The sequence below is a fragment of the Triturus cristatus genome, chromosome 4_2 (assembly GCF_964204655.1).
Source record: "Triturus cristatus chromosome 4_2, aTriCri1.1, whole genome shotgun sequence".
Lineage (NCBI taxonomy): Eukaryota > Metazoa > Chordata > Amphibia > Caudata > Salamandridae > Triturus > Triturus cristatus.
Genome location: NC_140586.1, coordinates 506,326,406 through 506,342,426, shown reverse-complemented (window position 1 = coordinate 506,342,426; position 16,021 = coordinate 506,326,406). Strand labels below are relative to the sequence as shown.

Sequence of the window (16,021 nt, the reverse complement as noted above, 5' to 3'; positions counted from 1 at the left end):
GTCACTTCAAATGGTAATAGATGGATCAAATGGAGCCAAATAGTCTCAGATGTCAAACTTCATGGCTATTATATATGCTGAGGTAGCGTCTGCCCTTGTTAACATGAGTAACTTGGGATGTGATGACTTTATTATCATGTCTACTTTGTCCCTTCTCCTTAAGGCAATCAACAGCCACTTCTCTTGACAGACAGCAAGCATGACTCCCGAACCTAGGGATATGCCCTGGTTCAACAGGAACTGCAGACAGCTTAAGAGCACCTTAATTGCTGCAGTAAAGGGTGGGGGTAGCGCTCTTATAGCGGAGAGAAGAAGAGACTACAACAAGACACAGATAGAAGCTAAGACAAGTTAGGAGGAAGAGAAATGGCGCACATCGGCCTCAGCATCAAGAAAGAAAAATAGTAAATCCTTTTGACATTTATTGACCAAAGGAGCAGTGCACACGGTAATAAAAGAGTATTTTTTATTCAATCACATGTTTGGGAGAAGCACTTTACACAGCTATATGCCATGGAGGGCAGCGACATGGACGCTGAGATGCCAAAGGATGATCCAAGTCTGATAATTGAGAAAGTAGTAAAAGAAGCATTGTCCTTTACTCTAGAAAAAAACTGTAACTGCAATCAGCAGCCTGGGTAAGGGTAAATCTCCAGGATTAGACAAGATACCGGGGTTCTTTACGGTTCAGAATCCACCATACGAGGTCCTGTACTTCAGATACAATTTAACACAATAGCACTAAGAAGGGATATCCGAGGCACTTGGAAGGATACCAAAATCATCCTGATTTTTTAAAAAGGGAATAAGGGGACTCCTCCAATTACAGACCAATCAGCCTCATAGATACGGCTCAGAAAGCTTTTAGTACATTGATCCTTATGCACTTAAACACTTGGATTGCGGCAAACAATACACTGTTTCACCTACAAGCTGGCTTCAGGGAATCCACTAGCACCTTAGATCAGGTATTCCGTTTCTAACTGCTTACCTGGAAGGAAGTCATCATCAGAAAGGGTCATCTCTATGTTGTGTTCTTAGATCTTAAGCCAGCACTTGACTCCATAAATCGCACCAAATTATGGGTCGCCCTGCAGGATCTTGGTCTGCCAAATGGGCTGCTACAGCTTATAGTGCTTATGCACCAGGATAACTATGCCTAGATTCGATGGAAACAAGTGGGCGAACTCACTGGGAAGATAGGAGTGCACAAAGGAGTTCGACAAGGATGCGCCTTACCCCTAATCCTATTTACCTTATGTTGGAAGTGGGGGTCCATATCCCTCACTGCCGCCACCAAATTCTGGAGTCAGGAGTCCCTGTCCCACACTGCTGTCACCAGGTTCAAGGTCCGGACCCCTCGTTTCAACGTTAGGCTAAGTAAGGACACCATCTGAGATAGCCCTGCTCACCCCCTTAGTAGCTTGGCATGAGCAGCCAGGCTTATCTCCAAGACACGAGTGTACAGTATCTGCAACCACACTCACAGCAATCCCATGATGTCACCACAAACAGACTCTCCACAAGTTGTCAAAAATGAGTATAATCTTTATATAAGAAGCTATACGATATGACCACACGATACAAAACCAACATATAATAATGGGTAGTATTCCTTCCGATGGATTGGTAGGTTCTAATCCCAACCACCGCTTCTAACTAACAATTAAGCTTACTTCTAACCGTTTCCAGAAGGTTAGGCAAGTCGTATTGCTAGAATCATACATGTTGCTAAAAAAAAGAAATACTGCAATGCGTAACGATATACTCCTGTACTGTACAATAGAGAAACAATGCCATACGTGGCGCCACAGTCATGTACTTTGCAATAGAAGGAATAATGGAATGCGTATCACTACCAGCATGCCCTGTGCAAGGAAGAAACAAAGCAATGCGTTACGCTACAATCATGCACTGTGCAATGACGAAATGATGCAATGTTCCACGTTATAATCATGTACTGAGCAATGAAGAAATAATGCAATGCACCACGTTACAATCATATACTCTGCAAGGGAAAAATAACGCAGTGTGTAGCGTACCCAGCACATAGTTCGTCAGGCACAAATAAGGTCAGGCGTCATACGACAGTTCGATAGTTCGTTAGCAGCAATAATGCAAAGTGTAATACGACAGTCTAGGTTAACACTTGCTCCCAACACGGATCAATGATGACAGAAAAGTACCGCTTCTCACTCCGGCCCCAGTACTGCCCCTCCTTGGGCCAGCACGGACCTCCATCTGAGCTGAAGCAACAGGCTCCCGCAGCTGACAGAAGCGAGAGGCAGAGAGAGTGTCCCTCCGAGCCCGCGCCCCCACCACAGGTGGTGATCCACGTTACCTGGGGGGACGCGACCCCACTCTCCTCTCCTCCTTCAGCAGCTCGGGCCTTGATCCAGAACTCTGTCAATGGGCACGGCGAGCTCGGGCTGGAGGCCCAGCTCCTCCGGGGCTGCCGGTCCGGGCCGCTCCGGTTTAACTCTGAAGGCCCGATGACCTGGCCCTCCTTCCTGCGGTCTCAGTGGACACAGAGACCCGCACTCAGCACTATGGAGACTTACTTCGATTTTGGTGCACGCATTTCCCAAACACTCCTCACCAGCGCCTCAGGTTGCACCTCGACACACACTCTGCATGTCCCAGACTCGCCTCTTCTCTGGTGCACACGATGACCAGGCACTCTTCACAAATTCCTCGGCTTGCACTTCGACATGCACCATGCACCCTGCGCGTCCGAGTCTCACCTTTTTTCCCAGTGCACACGATGACCAGGCGCTCTTCACCAACACCTTGGCTCCACCACGACATGCACCCTGCGTGTCCAAGACTCACTTCTTCACCCAGTGCACACAATGACCAGGCGCTCCTCACCAACGCCTTGGCTGCACCTCGACACGCACCCTGCGCGTCTGAGTCTCCTCTCTTCTCCCGGTGCACACGATGACCAGGTGCTCTTCACTAGCGCCTTGGCTGCACCATGACACGCACCCTGAGCATCCGAGACTCACTTCTTCACTCGGTGCACACAACGACCAGACGCTCCTCACCAATGCCTTGGCTGCACCACTACACGCACCCAGCGCGTCCGAGTCTCCTCTCTTCTCCCAGTGCACACAATAACCAGGCGCTCCTCACCAATGCCCTGGCTGCACCACGACACGCACCCTGCATGTCCAAGACTCCGTTTACTCCTGTGTGCCCACGATCACAAGGTACTCCTTCCGAGGGTCTCACGCTGCAAAAGCACGTGCACACCTCTTTGCTTGGGACTTCTCCGGAAACTTTTATGTTCCTGTGTTTCAAAAAAAAGGAGCCTGCTCGCCGCGGGCCCTTGGGGTTCAGGACACAGCACAAAGCACAGTCCTGTTCAAGAAGGGGGGACACCACCCACTGCAATGTCCCTTCACCCTCTTCCTTAGTAAAAGCTACAAACTGCAGGCCAGCCCCATATCACCAAGCAAGGGTCAATCCTATCCAGCAGTCTTTTCAGCAACTTCTTCTGTGGCAGAGGTTCTTCTTGATCACAAAAAAGGTCCAAGCCTTTGCAGACTGGACCTGTCCATTTCGCCACTCAAAACTACACCAAATTCTAGGGGTTTCAGATCCCTTAGTTATACCTCTTCACGTCTTTGAAGTTCTTTGTGATCAGGTGTCCCTGACCTCTGCCTTAATCAGTTCGGGGTGTCTCCCTCCCAGTGTCACTTTTTCCCTTTGATACTGGGGATCTGGATCCTTAATCACTCAGCTGGAGATGGGTCAAATGGTTTATAGCACCAGCCCAGGCTTTTTCACCTACCGGGTTTCTCCTCCCCCTACTCTCCAGATGCAGGGCAGCCTAGTGCCATCTCAACCCCTCCCTCACAGATCTAGAAAGTCAATCCACATTCAGCAGACACACACAGAAATGCTTAAAGCACAAAACTCAGCCACTTTCTAAAAGAGTGGTTTCTGAACACACAGTGACAAAACCACTTTCATAGAAAGATGTGCTATGACACTGTGAGTTCATACGTACTAAGCTTCACCTCTCCATTTTAAACTTACAGGAAACTAGGCTAACAAACACAACACCCAGCCTCCACATTATGTCCTATGGGCAGGATGGCCTTTCAGCAGTGAAAAACGAAATGAAGTGTTTTTCACTGTCAGGACATAGCATACACCTTAGTATATGTCCTGCCTTTTACCTACACTGCACCCTGCTGAGGGGTTACCTGGGACCTACCATAGGGGTACCTCCTGTGTATGCAAAAGGGAAAATAATGCCTGACAAGTGGTGGCATTTGTCAGGACAACATGCTAACTTAGCAAACTGCGTGCAGGCCCTACACTGCAGGCCTGAGTTCCCTTCTCCGTGCGCCTTTGAATTACTAGCCCTGGCACACACAGTGCACATCACTAGGGACTTTACTATTAAGGCAAATATACCAATCATGGACAACCAATTAACATTACACTTTAAACAGGGAGCTCTTGTTCTTTGACACTGATCAGCAGTGGCAAAGTACCCAAAGCACCTAAATTGGCTAATCTATGTCAGGAAAACGGTCTGGGGGAAAAGCTAAAAGTTTAGGGAACTTTAGCCAAAAAGGCCAAGTCCTACATGAATGGACTAATTAAAGCTCTGTACAATTATTGGGGTGATCCTCCTAAGCTTGTGGGCAGACAAATTCCATTACTCCTGTTCACAGAGAAGAGGCTACTGATTGCAAAAACACCTATGGTCGAGCAAAATACACTGAACAGGTTTGCAACAGCAGCACTGACTTTGGTCTAGAGATAAACTGCTCAAAGACCTAATTCATGGCTTTTAACCCCCACCGTTGCTTTAAAAGGACAATCGGATTGGGCTTGCTTGAACAGGTCAAGGTGTTCGACTACCTAGGTGTCAGACTGTATAGTAAGTCGAGCTGGACTGACCAAATCCAAAAGAGGACCATTACACTACAGTATGTTGACTCAGCAGTGACCAAAAAACGTAATCAATCTGCTTATCGCCCTATTTCTCCAGCCCTAGAAATACATTGAGCTAGAGGTCTGGGGGAAGCACTTTATGGTGCTGAACTGTGGGGCTTGGACCAGACAAAGAGCTTAGAGCTGGCAGACAATAAATGTATACGGTCATTACTAAAACTGCCAAATAGTACTCCACTCCTACTGGTTCGGTTTGACCTTGGACTAAGAAGTGTTAAATACATAGCAGAATTGAAACTCCTAGTGTTTTGGGTCAGAATATGAACCAGCAAAATCCAAATCCCAGTAAAAGAAGCTGTAGAGGAAGTACAAAGCCTCGATAGAGCAGTAGGATGGGGGAAGTGGTTTAGAGAGGTTAATGAGATTGGGGCTGTAGGCTATGTGGGAAAACCCAAAATCTCTGACCAAAGACGCAGTACCTCTTTTATATACAAAGTTCTGGGCTTACATTCAGGACTCCAGTCATATAGCCAAAGCACAGGGCACCATAACAGGAAGATTTTTAGAGTTTAAATGCACATTTTTAGTTGAGGCAATCATGGATGAAATTGAACCCCCACAGGCATGTCCACTTTACCTTAAATTCAGGTATGGAACTTTACCCCTGAATTACACTAGAGGTAGATGGAATCAGGCCACTGTAAATCCGATTTGCCCTGCATGTACCCTTAGTCCTGAATCACTAGGCCATTATATGTTTTTTTGTCCCTGCTATGCACAGATTAGGAAAAAGTAGCTTATACCTCCATGTTGGCTTTTATCGTTTAGGTGACCATTAGATGCTCTGCGAGCATTTTGATCAAATTCTACAAAATGGTTAGTATTTGCCATATCGTGGTATTTGATTTATACTTGACGCATTAGGTCTAAGTTGTTAACCACGAGGTAAAGCAGAGGACAACACACGCTAGGCATAATTTTCAAATACGATTATGACTCTTCTGATTACACTTGTTTTTAATGTCAATGGTAATATGCTCCTAATCACCTTTTATTATTTTAAAATGTGTATAACTTTTATACTAGGACCATTTATGTACTATTGTATAATGTATTTTATTAAGGAAGATTGTTGTCTATAAATTTTTATGAATGATCTCTCTTTGATCGAATAAAGGAATATTCAATTCACAACCATCAGCAAAGGCACCAAATGTCTCATCCACCCACAGCCAGGGTTCTATCTTAGTAAAGGCTGGCCCTCGTTGGGTGTTTATTTCAGGTTTCCCACAGGGACTGCGCATGCAGTCAGCTCAGCTGCAGATAAGTAGACTCATCTTTAAAGATTACTGCATTAACTTCATTAATATACCTTGTCAAAATGATATAATTCATATCACAATAAAATCAGTACATTACCCGTTTCCTGTGGGACTCATTGCTACTGCTGCTGCTGCTGCTTGCACTGCTAACGCTCCATTGATTCCTGTGATTATGTTGATGCTGTTGTTGGCTTCCATGGTGAGACGTTTGATGCCGCCTGAGACTTTTTCTCCTGCTGTTGCTGCTACTGCTGCTGCTACTGCTGCTGCTACTACTACTACTGCTACTGCTGCTGCTGCTGTTTGGCCTCTTTTGGTTTCTGCTCTTACTGCTGCTGCTACTACTACTGCTGCTGCTGCTGCTGCTGCTGCTGCTGCTACTACTGCTTCGCCCTTTGTTCTTTCTAGCAGTTCTGCTGTCTTGTTGCTGGCTGCTGCTTGAGAGGCTGCTAGATGATGAGGATGATGAGGAGGAAGAGGAAGAAGAAGAAGAACTGGATGAACTAGAAAAACGTTTCTTCTTTCCAGACGTTGCAACCTCAGCAACATTTGGAGCATGCTCCTTAGAATGTTTGTCTTTCTTCTGATGTTTTTTGTTTTTTCTAAGCAAGCTTCCATTTTTAACCTGCAAACAGAAAGAGGATATGAATGCAAGGTCTTGTATTTGCTCTGCAAAATAGCATCAGTGTTTATCCAACAACACTCTCTTGCACAGTTACAGAATGCCAGAGGGTGTTTGGTGTGATCTAAGTAATTTTGTACAATGCACCATGGACCACCATTTCAAATGATTATTCTTATGATTATTAAATAAGTAGTATAACAGATATGCACACAGTAAGTAAAGTCAAACTTAGAACATTACATAAGCATATTTGTCCAATATTCACATAACTTTCCTCAAAAGAATAATGGTGAACTTTATTAGAAAACCATTTAATATCTATTATATTACTAAGGACAATTTCTTGAGTGGGCTAGTATAGTATGTTGCCAGTTACCTTATATTCTTCCTCAATTCCCAGAATCTTCTTCAGCTTCATTTGAACCACGGAGTCTTCAAGCTCTTCACCTTCGTTCTCTTCCACAGTTACCATGGTGATTATTTTTGAGGCTGCTTTAGATCCTGCCTGGACCTCTAGCATCAGTTTCTCAATAGCTGCATCTGTATGAGCTACAACCAATCAGGGGAATTAAATTATTGCATACAATCTGTAATTTATTTTCAATTATCAATTATGTTCAACATTTTGTACCTGAACACAAACAAGAATTGCTCAAATGTTGTAATAGGTGTACCTGGTTTTATGACAAGTTTGGCTTCATTCTCTCCAATTAATTTGTACAGAGGTGAATTTCTGAGAAAAGCAGCATTTTGTGATTTGTATTCAAGGCAGATTTGGAAGCCAAAGGATTTAGCCTTCACACAAGACTGATATGCATTAGTACTTCTGGCAGCAGAGCGGTGATCTCTATCTTCTGCGGAGTAGGCATACCTCTTGGACAAAAGTTCCGACGATACTTCCTGTTTTAAACATAGAAAAACGATTATTCATTAATGTGTTTTAGTGTGTGTACATGTAGTACATATTGTGATTGTTTTGCTAGGTCTGTTCATTGCGTGGCTATGTAGGTAATAATGATTAATTAGTTTACTTCTCTGTTTGTCTGTCTTCCTGTACATCATTGTGTTGGTCTGTCTTTGTGATTGACTGGTTATCTGTTGCTCTCTGTCTTGCACAGGTAGTTAATAAGAACTCATTTTAGATGTAGACCATATTTGGTGAACATGAAGTCGAAAGGAATGCAATACCTTTTTACCAAATCGTTTCCATATTATTCTTTGCCATTCATTTCTTTTGAATTCCAATCCATTCATTGAATTAGGTGCCAATTAGAATTTTAGCCATATATCTTTTTAAATCATTTCCACATCTGGTCACAAACTATTCTGCTTTGTCCTGATCTGAAATCTAAGTATTTGATTATAAGTGAGCATTAAGTTTAAAACCTTGCTCATTTGTAATTTGTTTGCATAAAACATTTGAACTTTAAACAGAAGTAAATTAACTTTATTTCAATATGCCTGTTTATTCCCTTTTCAAATAGAATCAGTGAAGTAGTAAAAGCTCATATTACCATCATGCTGGCAGCTTCCGCTGACGACTTTCCTGTTGTCTCAAAATGTTTCTTAAGAATGTTTGGCACAGCTCCTTGTGTCAATAATGGGGTCTTCTTGGCTGCATCCTGGTCTTCTACATTCCTTGTAACAGCAAACACCTGAGCTCTGGTGACACAAAGAAGAAATAATGTGAATCTGTCCAATGGAATTGGGCTGCAACAGAAGGTTCTGAGGTGAGCTTTACATTCTGCATTTAGGGGAATACCTTTCTACGCTGCCCTATGTCAAAGTGAAATGTCTAATACAGTGCATTTCTTTTCCATTCCCCCTGTGCTAGTGGCATTGCTGCAGACTAGCGCCAATGCAGGCACACTTGCACCATGGCGTAAGAGAGCCTGTGTTGTCTGCAGGATTATTTATGTGCAGGAAGTGGCACCTTCCTGCACAAAACCAACCTTGGGAGTGACAGGCTACAAAATCACAGATTCAATTGAACAGTTGATCAGTCATTTCTTCTTGCAATTTATCCCTCAAGGTTGCCGTATTTAACTTTATGTGAGTCTTGCCTGATAGCTATTTAAGCTGTAAGTGAATTGGTGATGGGTGCACACATTTTATGCCTCTACTCACAGCTTTTACATCTGTTTCATGGATTGCTAATAAAACTCATGGCTTTTCAACACACTCCCAGCGAAGGGAATTGCCACATACCATCTTATATCTGCTGATTGGTTTGTGTATAGTTGAATCTACCTTTTATTTATATATACAGTAGCTTTTAATTTATTGTCATAGCCTAGGCACAAGTAACATATATTTTATGAACACCTCATCAATTCAACACAGTACTGTTTAGGATGGAGTTAAATCCAGATAGGACTATAAGAAGCAGGGTAGAGACAGGGCAATTTATCCATGGCCTGCTCCAGGGCAGTGCTCTGAAATTTAGATGACAATATATATAGTTAATGACTCGAGTAATATGAAGTTATCAAGGTCTAACCTAACTGTGTAATTTTAGTTTCAGCTTCAGAGCTGCTAAGCAATAGCCAAATAGGCCCATTTTTTGAGGTGTGGGTCTGGAAAAAGCAAGATAGGTGACCCTTTCTACAAAAACCAAAACTGAAGTATCGGTATACTATGCTTATTGTGACACTGTATTCTTTTTTTCTCCATTTCAATACATGCAGATACATCATTTTCTGTGGAAAAGAACATTTTAGTCTTGACAATATACACAAATAGGCATAAAGGTAAAAGGGGAAGTTTGGTGGATAAAAACACAATAGAGACTATGGAACGTTTGTTGGAGTATTTGTTTTGGGAAGATAAGGGTAATGGATTACTATCCCTACTTTACATTTCTGAGTGATGGATGTATAATAGCATGTAGGGGCGAAAAGTACTGACCAGACCTAGGGTTGGAGATATGAATAACCCAACACTTCTTTAGGTAAGGAGATGACACCCATATATATTTGGAGTAAGAGAACATGTTACATGGAAATAGAGTGTGAGGCTGTCAGTGAACTTTACACCATCTCTCTCTGTACCTTTCAAAAATAGAGAGAATGGCTGTATGCTTCTTAGGAGTGATTACACATTTCCAGTTAAGAGCACACCCACTTAGTACAGCTATTTCCATTCAATTACATTGTTACAACCAAGCCTTCATGCCTATGCCCTCATAGAATGAAATTGTAGGTGAGTGGTGCATATTTTCTCATTCATCGCTAAAACACAGGGAATATTTCATGAAGCACAGCAACCGGTTAGGCCATTCAGTACCAAAGATGGTTTTTGCTATATGTCAGTGTTTTTTCCTTGTTAAAATGGAATGCTCAGAACCTTGATAATTTACCAGATCATAGAAACATTTAGGATCCACTAGTTAAAAATGTAGTCATGTCAATTTCTCAGGCAAACAATTTTTTAAATTAAAATCATTTTTAGTGATAAAGGAAACAATACCTGAGCATTTGCAACAAATCTATGTTAACAAATATTTACAAACAGATGGAATACCTGGTTATTAACAGTTCATTCTCCTGCTGGCATGGTGTTGTCTCAACCTTGATATTTTTCTCTTTCATGTCAATCTTGGCAGTGAATTTCATTGGGGTATTTGCACGAACCTTGGCATGAAACTCAATTCCAGCCTGGATGAGGTGGGTGTTGATACCCATAGTCGCCACTGTGTGCTTGGACACACTGAAAGAAAAATGGTACTATTTGTGGTCATGAACTCACTATCGAGACAAAAAATATATTGTGGACCAGCAGCCGGTGGTCATAGTAGGACTGCATACATACAATAGGAAATTCTCATCTACCACGTATGTGATGAGTATGAGTATTTGTTAACACACTATGTGCGACACTTGGTTTGAACAGGAAAGCCACCAAAGTGAGGAAACATAAATTTATTTTAATTAAGAGTACACATTCATGTTAGTCCTTATATAAGATAAAATGATCTGCCATAGTAGATGGAGAAAGGAAAAGTTAAGCCCATATTTAGAAGTAATATGCTGGCTACAAATTATTGGATTATTAGCCTGGCAGCAATGGAACAGCAAAATTGATCTACCAAGCTCCTTCATGTTAAAGGCACTTGAAGGAAAGGCGAAACATATACTAGGAGTCTAATTTTGAGTTTGTTAGATGGGTTACTCCTTCAAAACATAACAGATATCCCACCCAGCTTATCACAAATGTGTAGTATCAACCGCATTTGAATTAGGGTGGATGAGTTACTTGTCACATTTGTAACACAGTAAACCATTTGCCAAACTCTAAATAAGACCCTAAGTCAGACTTAGTGTACAATTGTCGATGACTGAACCAAAGTCTGTCTGTCTATCTGTCCTCTGATTGTCATGATTAAACTGTATCCTTTGTAAAGTAACTTTAGCATACCTGACACAATCAATTTGAGCAGCCACCTCAAAAATATGTAGTGGGACATTCAGAAGTCTAAACACCATGTGACAAACAGATGACTTTCTATATTTTGATGCTTTCCAAAAATTTAAAGTTTACTACTGTGTGTGTGTGTGTGTGTGTGTTTTTGGCCATATATTTCAGGCAGTAAATCACTCCTCATCCTCATTCCTTGCAACTCTTCCATCCGCCTTAAAATATCAACTATCATCCTTTTTTTGATGATCAATTGTATTTGGTTTTTAGTACAATCCCAACCATTATGAGAAACAAACGGGTAAGGGGCCAGATGCCCCCAAGCCATGTACAGCAATTACAAGCATCAGTTCTAGGAATTAGGAAGCATTTGTAGGTCCAATTAAGAAAATTGCCACCACTTACTCCAGATCTTGGTGTGGTTTTGTGGACAACCTCTCACTCCATAAATGGCGGCCTCTTGTTGGACGCACCAGTCCACTAATTTGCGACACATGGCCAGTTAGGTGGATGTGGGCGGTTCCATACTCGGGCTATATCTCTTTTTATCACTATGGTGGCTATGCTCATCATCTTTTTGTCTCCTCTGGTGCCACCCAAATTGCCCAGAACTCCCAGTAAAGCACTCTTCAGTGTAAGTGTATCTTGATATTCTAAGATTCTGGATAGGTTTTTTCCCACCACGTGCCAATAATGAGCAATAGGGGACACAGCCAAGTCCTGTGATAAAAGTCTCTGTCAGTTTAGTTCTTTGGGGGCAGACTGAGGCCAGTGTCTGACCCACTAACCTGCCAGCCATAGGTGTTTAGCCATGAGGTATGTGGTGTCAAGGTAGTTAATTTTGATCATCTGGAGCCGTGGGGGTATTCAGGACTTGAGCCAATTGATATCTATGAAAGGGCCCACAAACTATCATAGGAAGCCCAGGTGGTCAGGCATTGAGTATTAAGGTTCAGTATATTTGGGAAACCCCCTTTCTCACAAGATTCTCCATCAGGAGCTCTAGTGGACTGTGCATGGGTAGGTTCACCAACTCCATTGTGTATACTGCTGGTGTATGTCAGAGCTAAAGGTCTTTCAGAAACTAGCTTTTTGAGAGGTGGAACTCTGTATGTAATTCATGAAAGGAGCTTGGACCCATTCTTCCCCATACATCCCTTAATTATCGCACAGTCCATGAAGAACATCATTTTATCTGGGATGCGGTTTTTGATGGGTTGGAGTTCCTGCGTGAGGTGTCTCCATCCTGGTGAGCAATTTGTTGAAAAGACACTGATGTTTACAAGCTGTTTGTGTTATGTATCAGGGTATAGGGAAAAAGGGCTGGCTAAAACAACTGCCAGCCGCAGATCACCATTATGTCACCTCCTCCAACAACACCCACCTGCACTTCCTCCCCAGAAGCATTTGTCACCTCATACATCCCCTTAATAAACTCATAAACAAACACAGACCAAAGATAACAGGCTTTAGAGTTAAGCCCCTTCATCCCAGGATCACACAGTTATTTTAACATTGGCACCATATAGTACCAGGATAAACCAAAGTAGTCAGAAGGTCTCTGCTCAAGGGGTCTGCATCCAGACTCTCTTCTTGAATTGAGGCTCCAGGACAGAGGTGACCCCATTGATGAAGATTATCTACGTTGGTTGGTCTCTCAATTTCTGGTATCATTGGGTGTGGGTGGGCTGAGGGAGGGTGTACAGAATCTACCCTCTATCGGTACTGGCCCAGCATCTGGAGGATCATTGTGGTGCAGTCGCTGCTGTACAAGAGGGGTTGCTCAGGGAATGACCCCAATGAGCCCCAGGATCCAGTGGTTCAGACCTCTCCATCACCCTCTACCATGCTGCCTAGGGAGTCTCAAAGAAAAAGGATCTCTTTTGAAAGAGGACTTAGAGTTGTGCTGGGAATATCAGCATATAGTGGAAGCTCATGGCACAACGTTTTTGTTTGGCTTCCTCGAGGGATCATGTGTCTCCCTTTATAGTTCTATATTCATACGATTATCCGAGGTCTTGGGGCCCCCCAGTGGAGGTCATTGTGCTAGGGAGCAGTGAACCCTTCCAATTGTGAATAACTTGGACAGGTGACACGAGCCAGGATTCCAGGAAGGAATCAGTGTTCTTACTCTCCGTCTCTTCTGGGAAATCCACAAAGAATAAGTTATTCCGGCACAACCTGGTTTCTGTGCGACCTGTTTTCCGCTGTCCTCTGCTCGAGTTTCAAGGGCAATGACAGTGGACAGCAACCTGGAGCTGTTGTTTTCAAGGTTGCCATGTCATCCTTAAGGCTCACGACCCTGCTCTAGGCTTCGGTAACCTTGGGTGCCACATTCTGGAGATCTTGGCACAGGATCAAGACATCAACTTTTACCACTCCTATTTTGGATTCTTCTGCTTTCTGGAAGGACCGGATGGCTTGCAGGATGGTTGCAAGATCTCCAGGTTCTGCAGGGAGCTGCGTGAGAGAGACATTCTTGTGGGGTACGGTCACACCAGAGGAGCGAACCATGTATTCGTTCATTTTAGATTGAGCACCCATGCCATTGTCTTTCCTCCATAATGGAGTGCCCACCGACACTGTTCTTGGAGGCAAGGGCAGGGGATTGGGTAACTCGAGGATTCCACAGGTCTCTGGGGACAGGCTGATTGCACCTTCTGACCTGTGGTATGTCCAGAACCTGTGTCCCCCAAGGCACAGGCAAGGGTGACCAGCTCAGGGGCTATCTCATGAGCCTCCCACCAGAGATCTGTAGTGCTGCAGCATCTGTGTTGCCCAAATTTCTCTGCAGAGGGCCTGATGTAAGATGTCATGTCACTGGCCCGCTACCCCCCAGGAGGTGCTTGAGGAGGGGAGGGGCAGGACAAGGAGCCAGCAGACTACTGTTACATGCTCTCTATTGGTGGAGGGAAGACCCTACCTCTTGGGATTCGTGGCCCTACGGCAGCCACTTTTCAAGGCCCCTGATAGGCCTTTTCTGCTCCCCGCCCCTCACAGAAGTCCCTCACCTCACTAGGTTCAGGGAGAAATAAGGGCCCATTGAGAATTAATCCAGGGCCATGGCCATGTGAGTCTTGTGTGGTCTGGCTCCGGAATCTCAGGTGTGGCTGGGAGGCAAAGGGTGGCAGTAGATTCAGCTTGTTGGTGATCTAACGTCAGCCCACTTGCCCCCAGTGGTTCTTTGAGTAGAGTGGGCAGTACAAGCAGGCAGTAGCCAACTGCATGTGTCTTCCACTGGGAGGGAAGGGCCCATCATCTTATGAGCCACAGCACCTGTGGTTAAATGTTTCCCCGGCTGGAGTTGGCCGTGCACTATTGGGTGCCTCCTGCAGGGTTCCAAGCCCACTTCTGTTGGGGGACGCAAGGCTGTTCAATAGTGCAGATGAGGCCTTGGCCAATCACCCACCTTGTGACCACAGTCATGTGGCTTTGGTGCAGGCAAACTCTGCGGGATCCGCAGCCTCCCCAAATACCTGGACGTGTTCTCTCTCAGCTGCAGCACTGTCTCTCCTTGGAGCTGCAGCTGTTCCGATGTCAGTACTGCTTTGTGGAATGTGGTGGCTATATCTCTGGCCTGGCCCCTGACCAGCATCTCAGTTGTCTCTTTGTTACATTGGAATGGTCGGTCTCTCCCTGGGCCTCCAGTTATTGGGAGTCACCACTGTGGCTGAAAATGAAAGATAATGGCAGATTTGGGAGGAGGTCATGCAGCACTCTCAAAGTGCAACTGCCATCTTGGCCCTCTCAGCCACACCCCCACCTTTCAACTTTTTTTTTGCCACACCCACCCAAGGGTTGTTGCATCTCATCACTAGTTTCTACTAAAATGTGTAGGGGATTATGTGTACTTAACTGTACATTACAGACATATTGTGAGTCACCGTGAGGGTTTGTGGCCATATAAAGGTGCAATTTCATTTTGGGAATGGTAGTTTTGTTTCTACTTTAGCAAAATAGGAAAATGATGACTGTGTGCACTGCTAATCCTCCACCAGGACAAACTGAAAGCGTTCCATTCATCAGCCTCCATCTATATTTATGTGGAACACCCAATTCTAACACCCAATTAGCTAATAGAGCTAAAAAAGGTTAGTGACAGACAACATTGATATTAAGCGCATGTGCTGGCTACAACCTTAATAAACTTCTATAGATAAGGCTAAACTGCCGTTTAAAACACTATTTTGGAAATATGAACCTCTTTTCTCATCAACTAAAAAAGAAAAAGTTTGATTCAAAATAATTGTTTAAGTTATGTGCAGCTTATATAAAATTCCTTTAAATGGGATCCGAGGGCTCAGTTTCACTACGAATATTAGTTGGACACTATTAAACAACATCTCTGATGCACTTACTCTAGAAAAATTGTACTCTAAGTTTGGCAAGGTTGTTCATGTTTGTATGCAACAAGCTGATTGATGAAGCTTTGTCCCAAAAAAGTACATGTCTATCCACATTTAATTTTTTGGGATTCTTAATACACTTTTTCCAAGCAGCAAATTCTAGGCTACTGGCTCTTCTAATGGCAGGAATAGCAATTCACATTCTGGGTTGAAGCAATTAGAGGCTTCTTTCCCCATCTTCTCTCCTTGGCATTTAAAGATATTCAACAGGTTAATTTCAGATGATCATAATGTTCCTGTCTGTTACAGGAGGCAGTCCAGTATTTAAGCCCTGTATCATGTAGAGTTTTATGTATATACATAAACCTTCAAACTAATTTGATGGACTCATTCGAGTC

The 16,021-nt window shown here is 43.6% G+C and overlaps 1 protein-coding gene across 1 annotated transcript in view; it reads right to left on the bottom strand.

The window, feature by feature from the left end:
* LOC146834628 (vitellogenin-A2-like) overlaps positions 1-16,021 on the bottom strand; it is a 77,949-nt gene that overhangs the window by 37,056 nt on the left and 24,872 nt on the right. The window contains exons 19-23 of the mRNA XM_085602100.1: positions 10,384-10,569; positions 8,376-8,523; positions 7,536-7,761; positions 7,238-7,410; positions 6,334-6,861 (exon numbers count right to left, since the gene is read on the bottom strand). Of these exons, the coding sequence (XP_085458226.1) occupies positions 6,334-6,861; positions 7,238-7,410; positions 7,536-7,761; positions 8,376-8,523; positions 10,384-10,569 (1,261 nt within the window). The remainder of the gene's footprint in view (positions 1-6,333; positions 6,862-7,237; positions 7,411-7,535; positions 7,762-8,375; positions 8,524-10,383; positions 10,570-16,021) is intronic.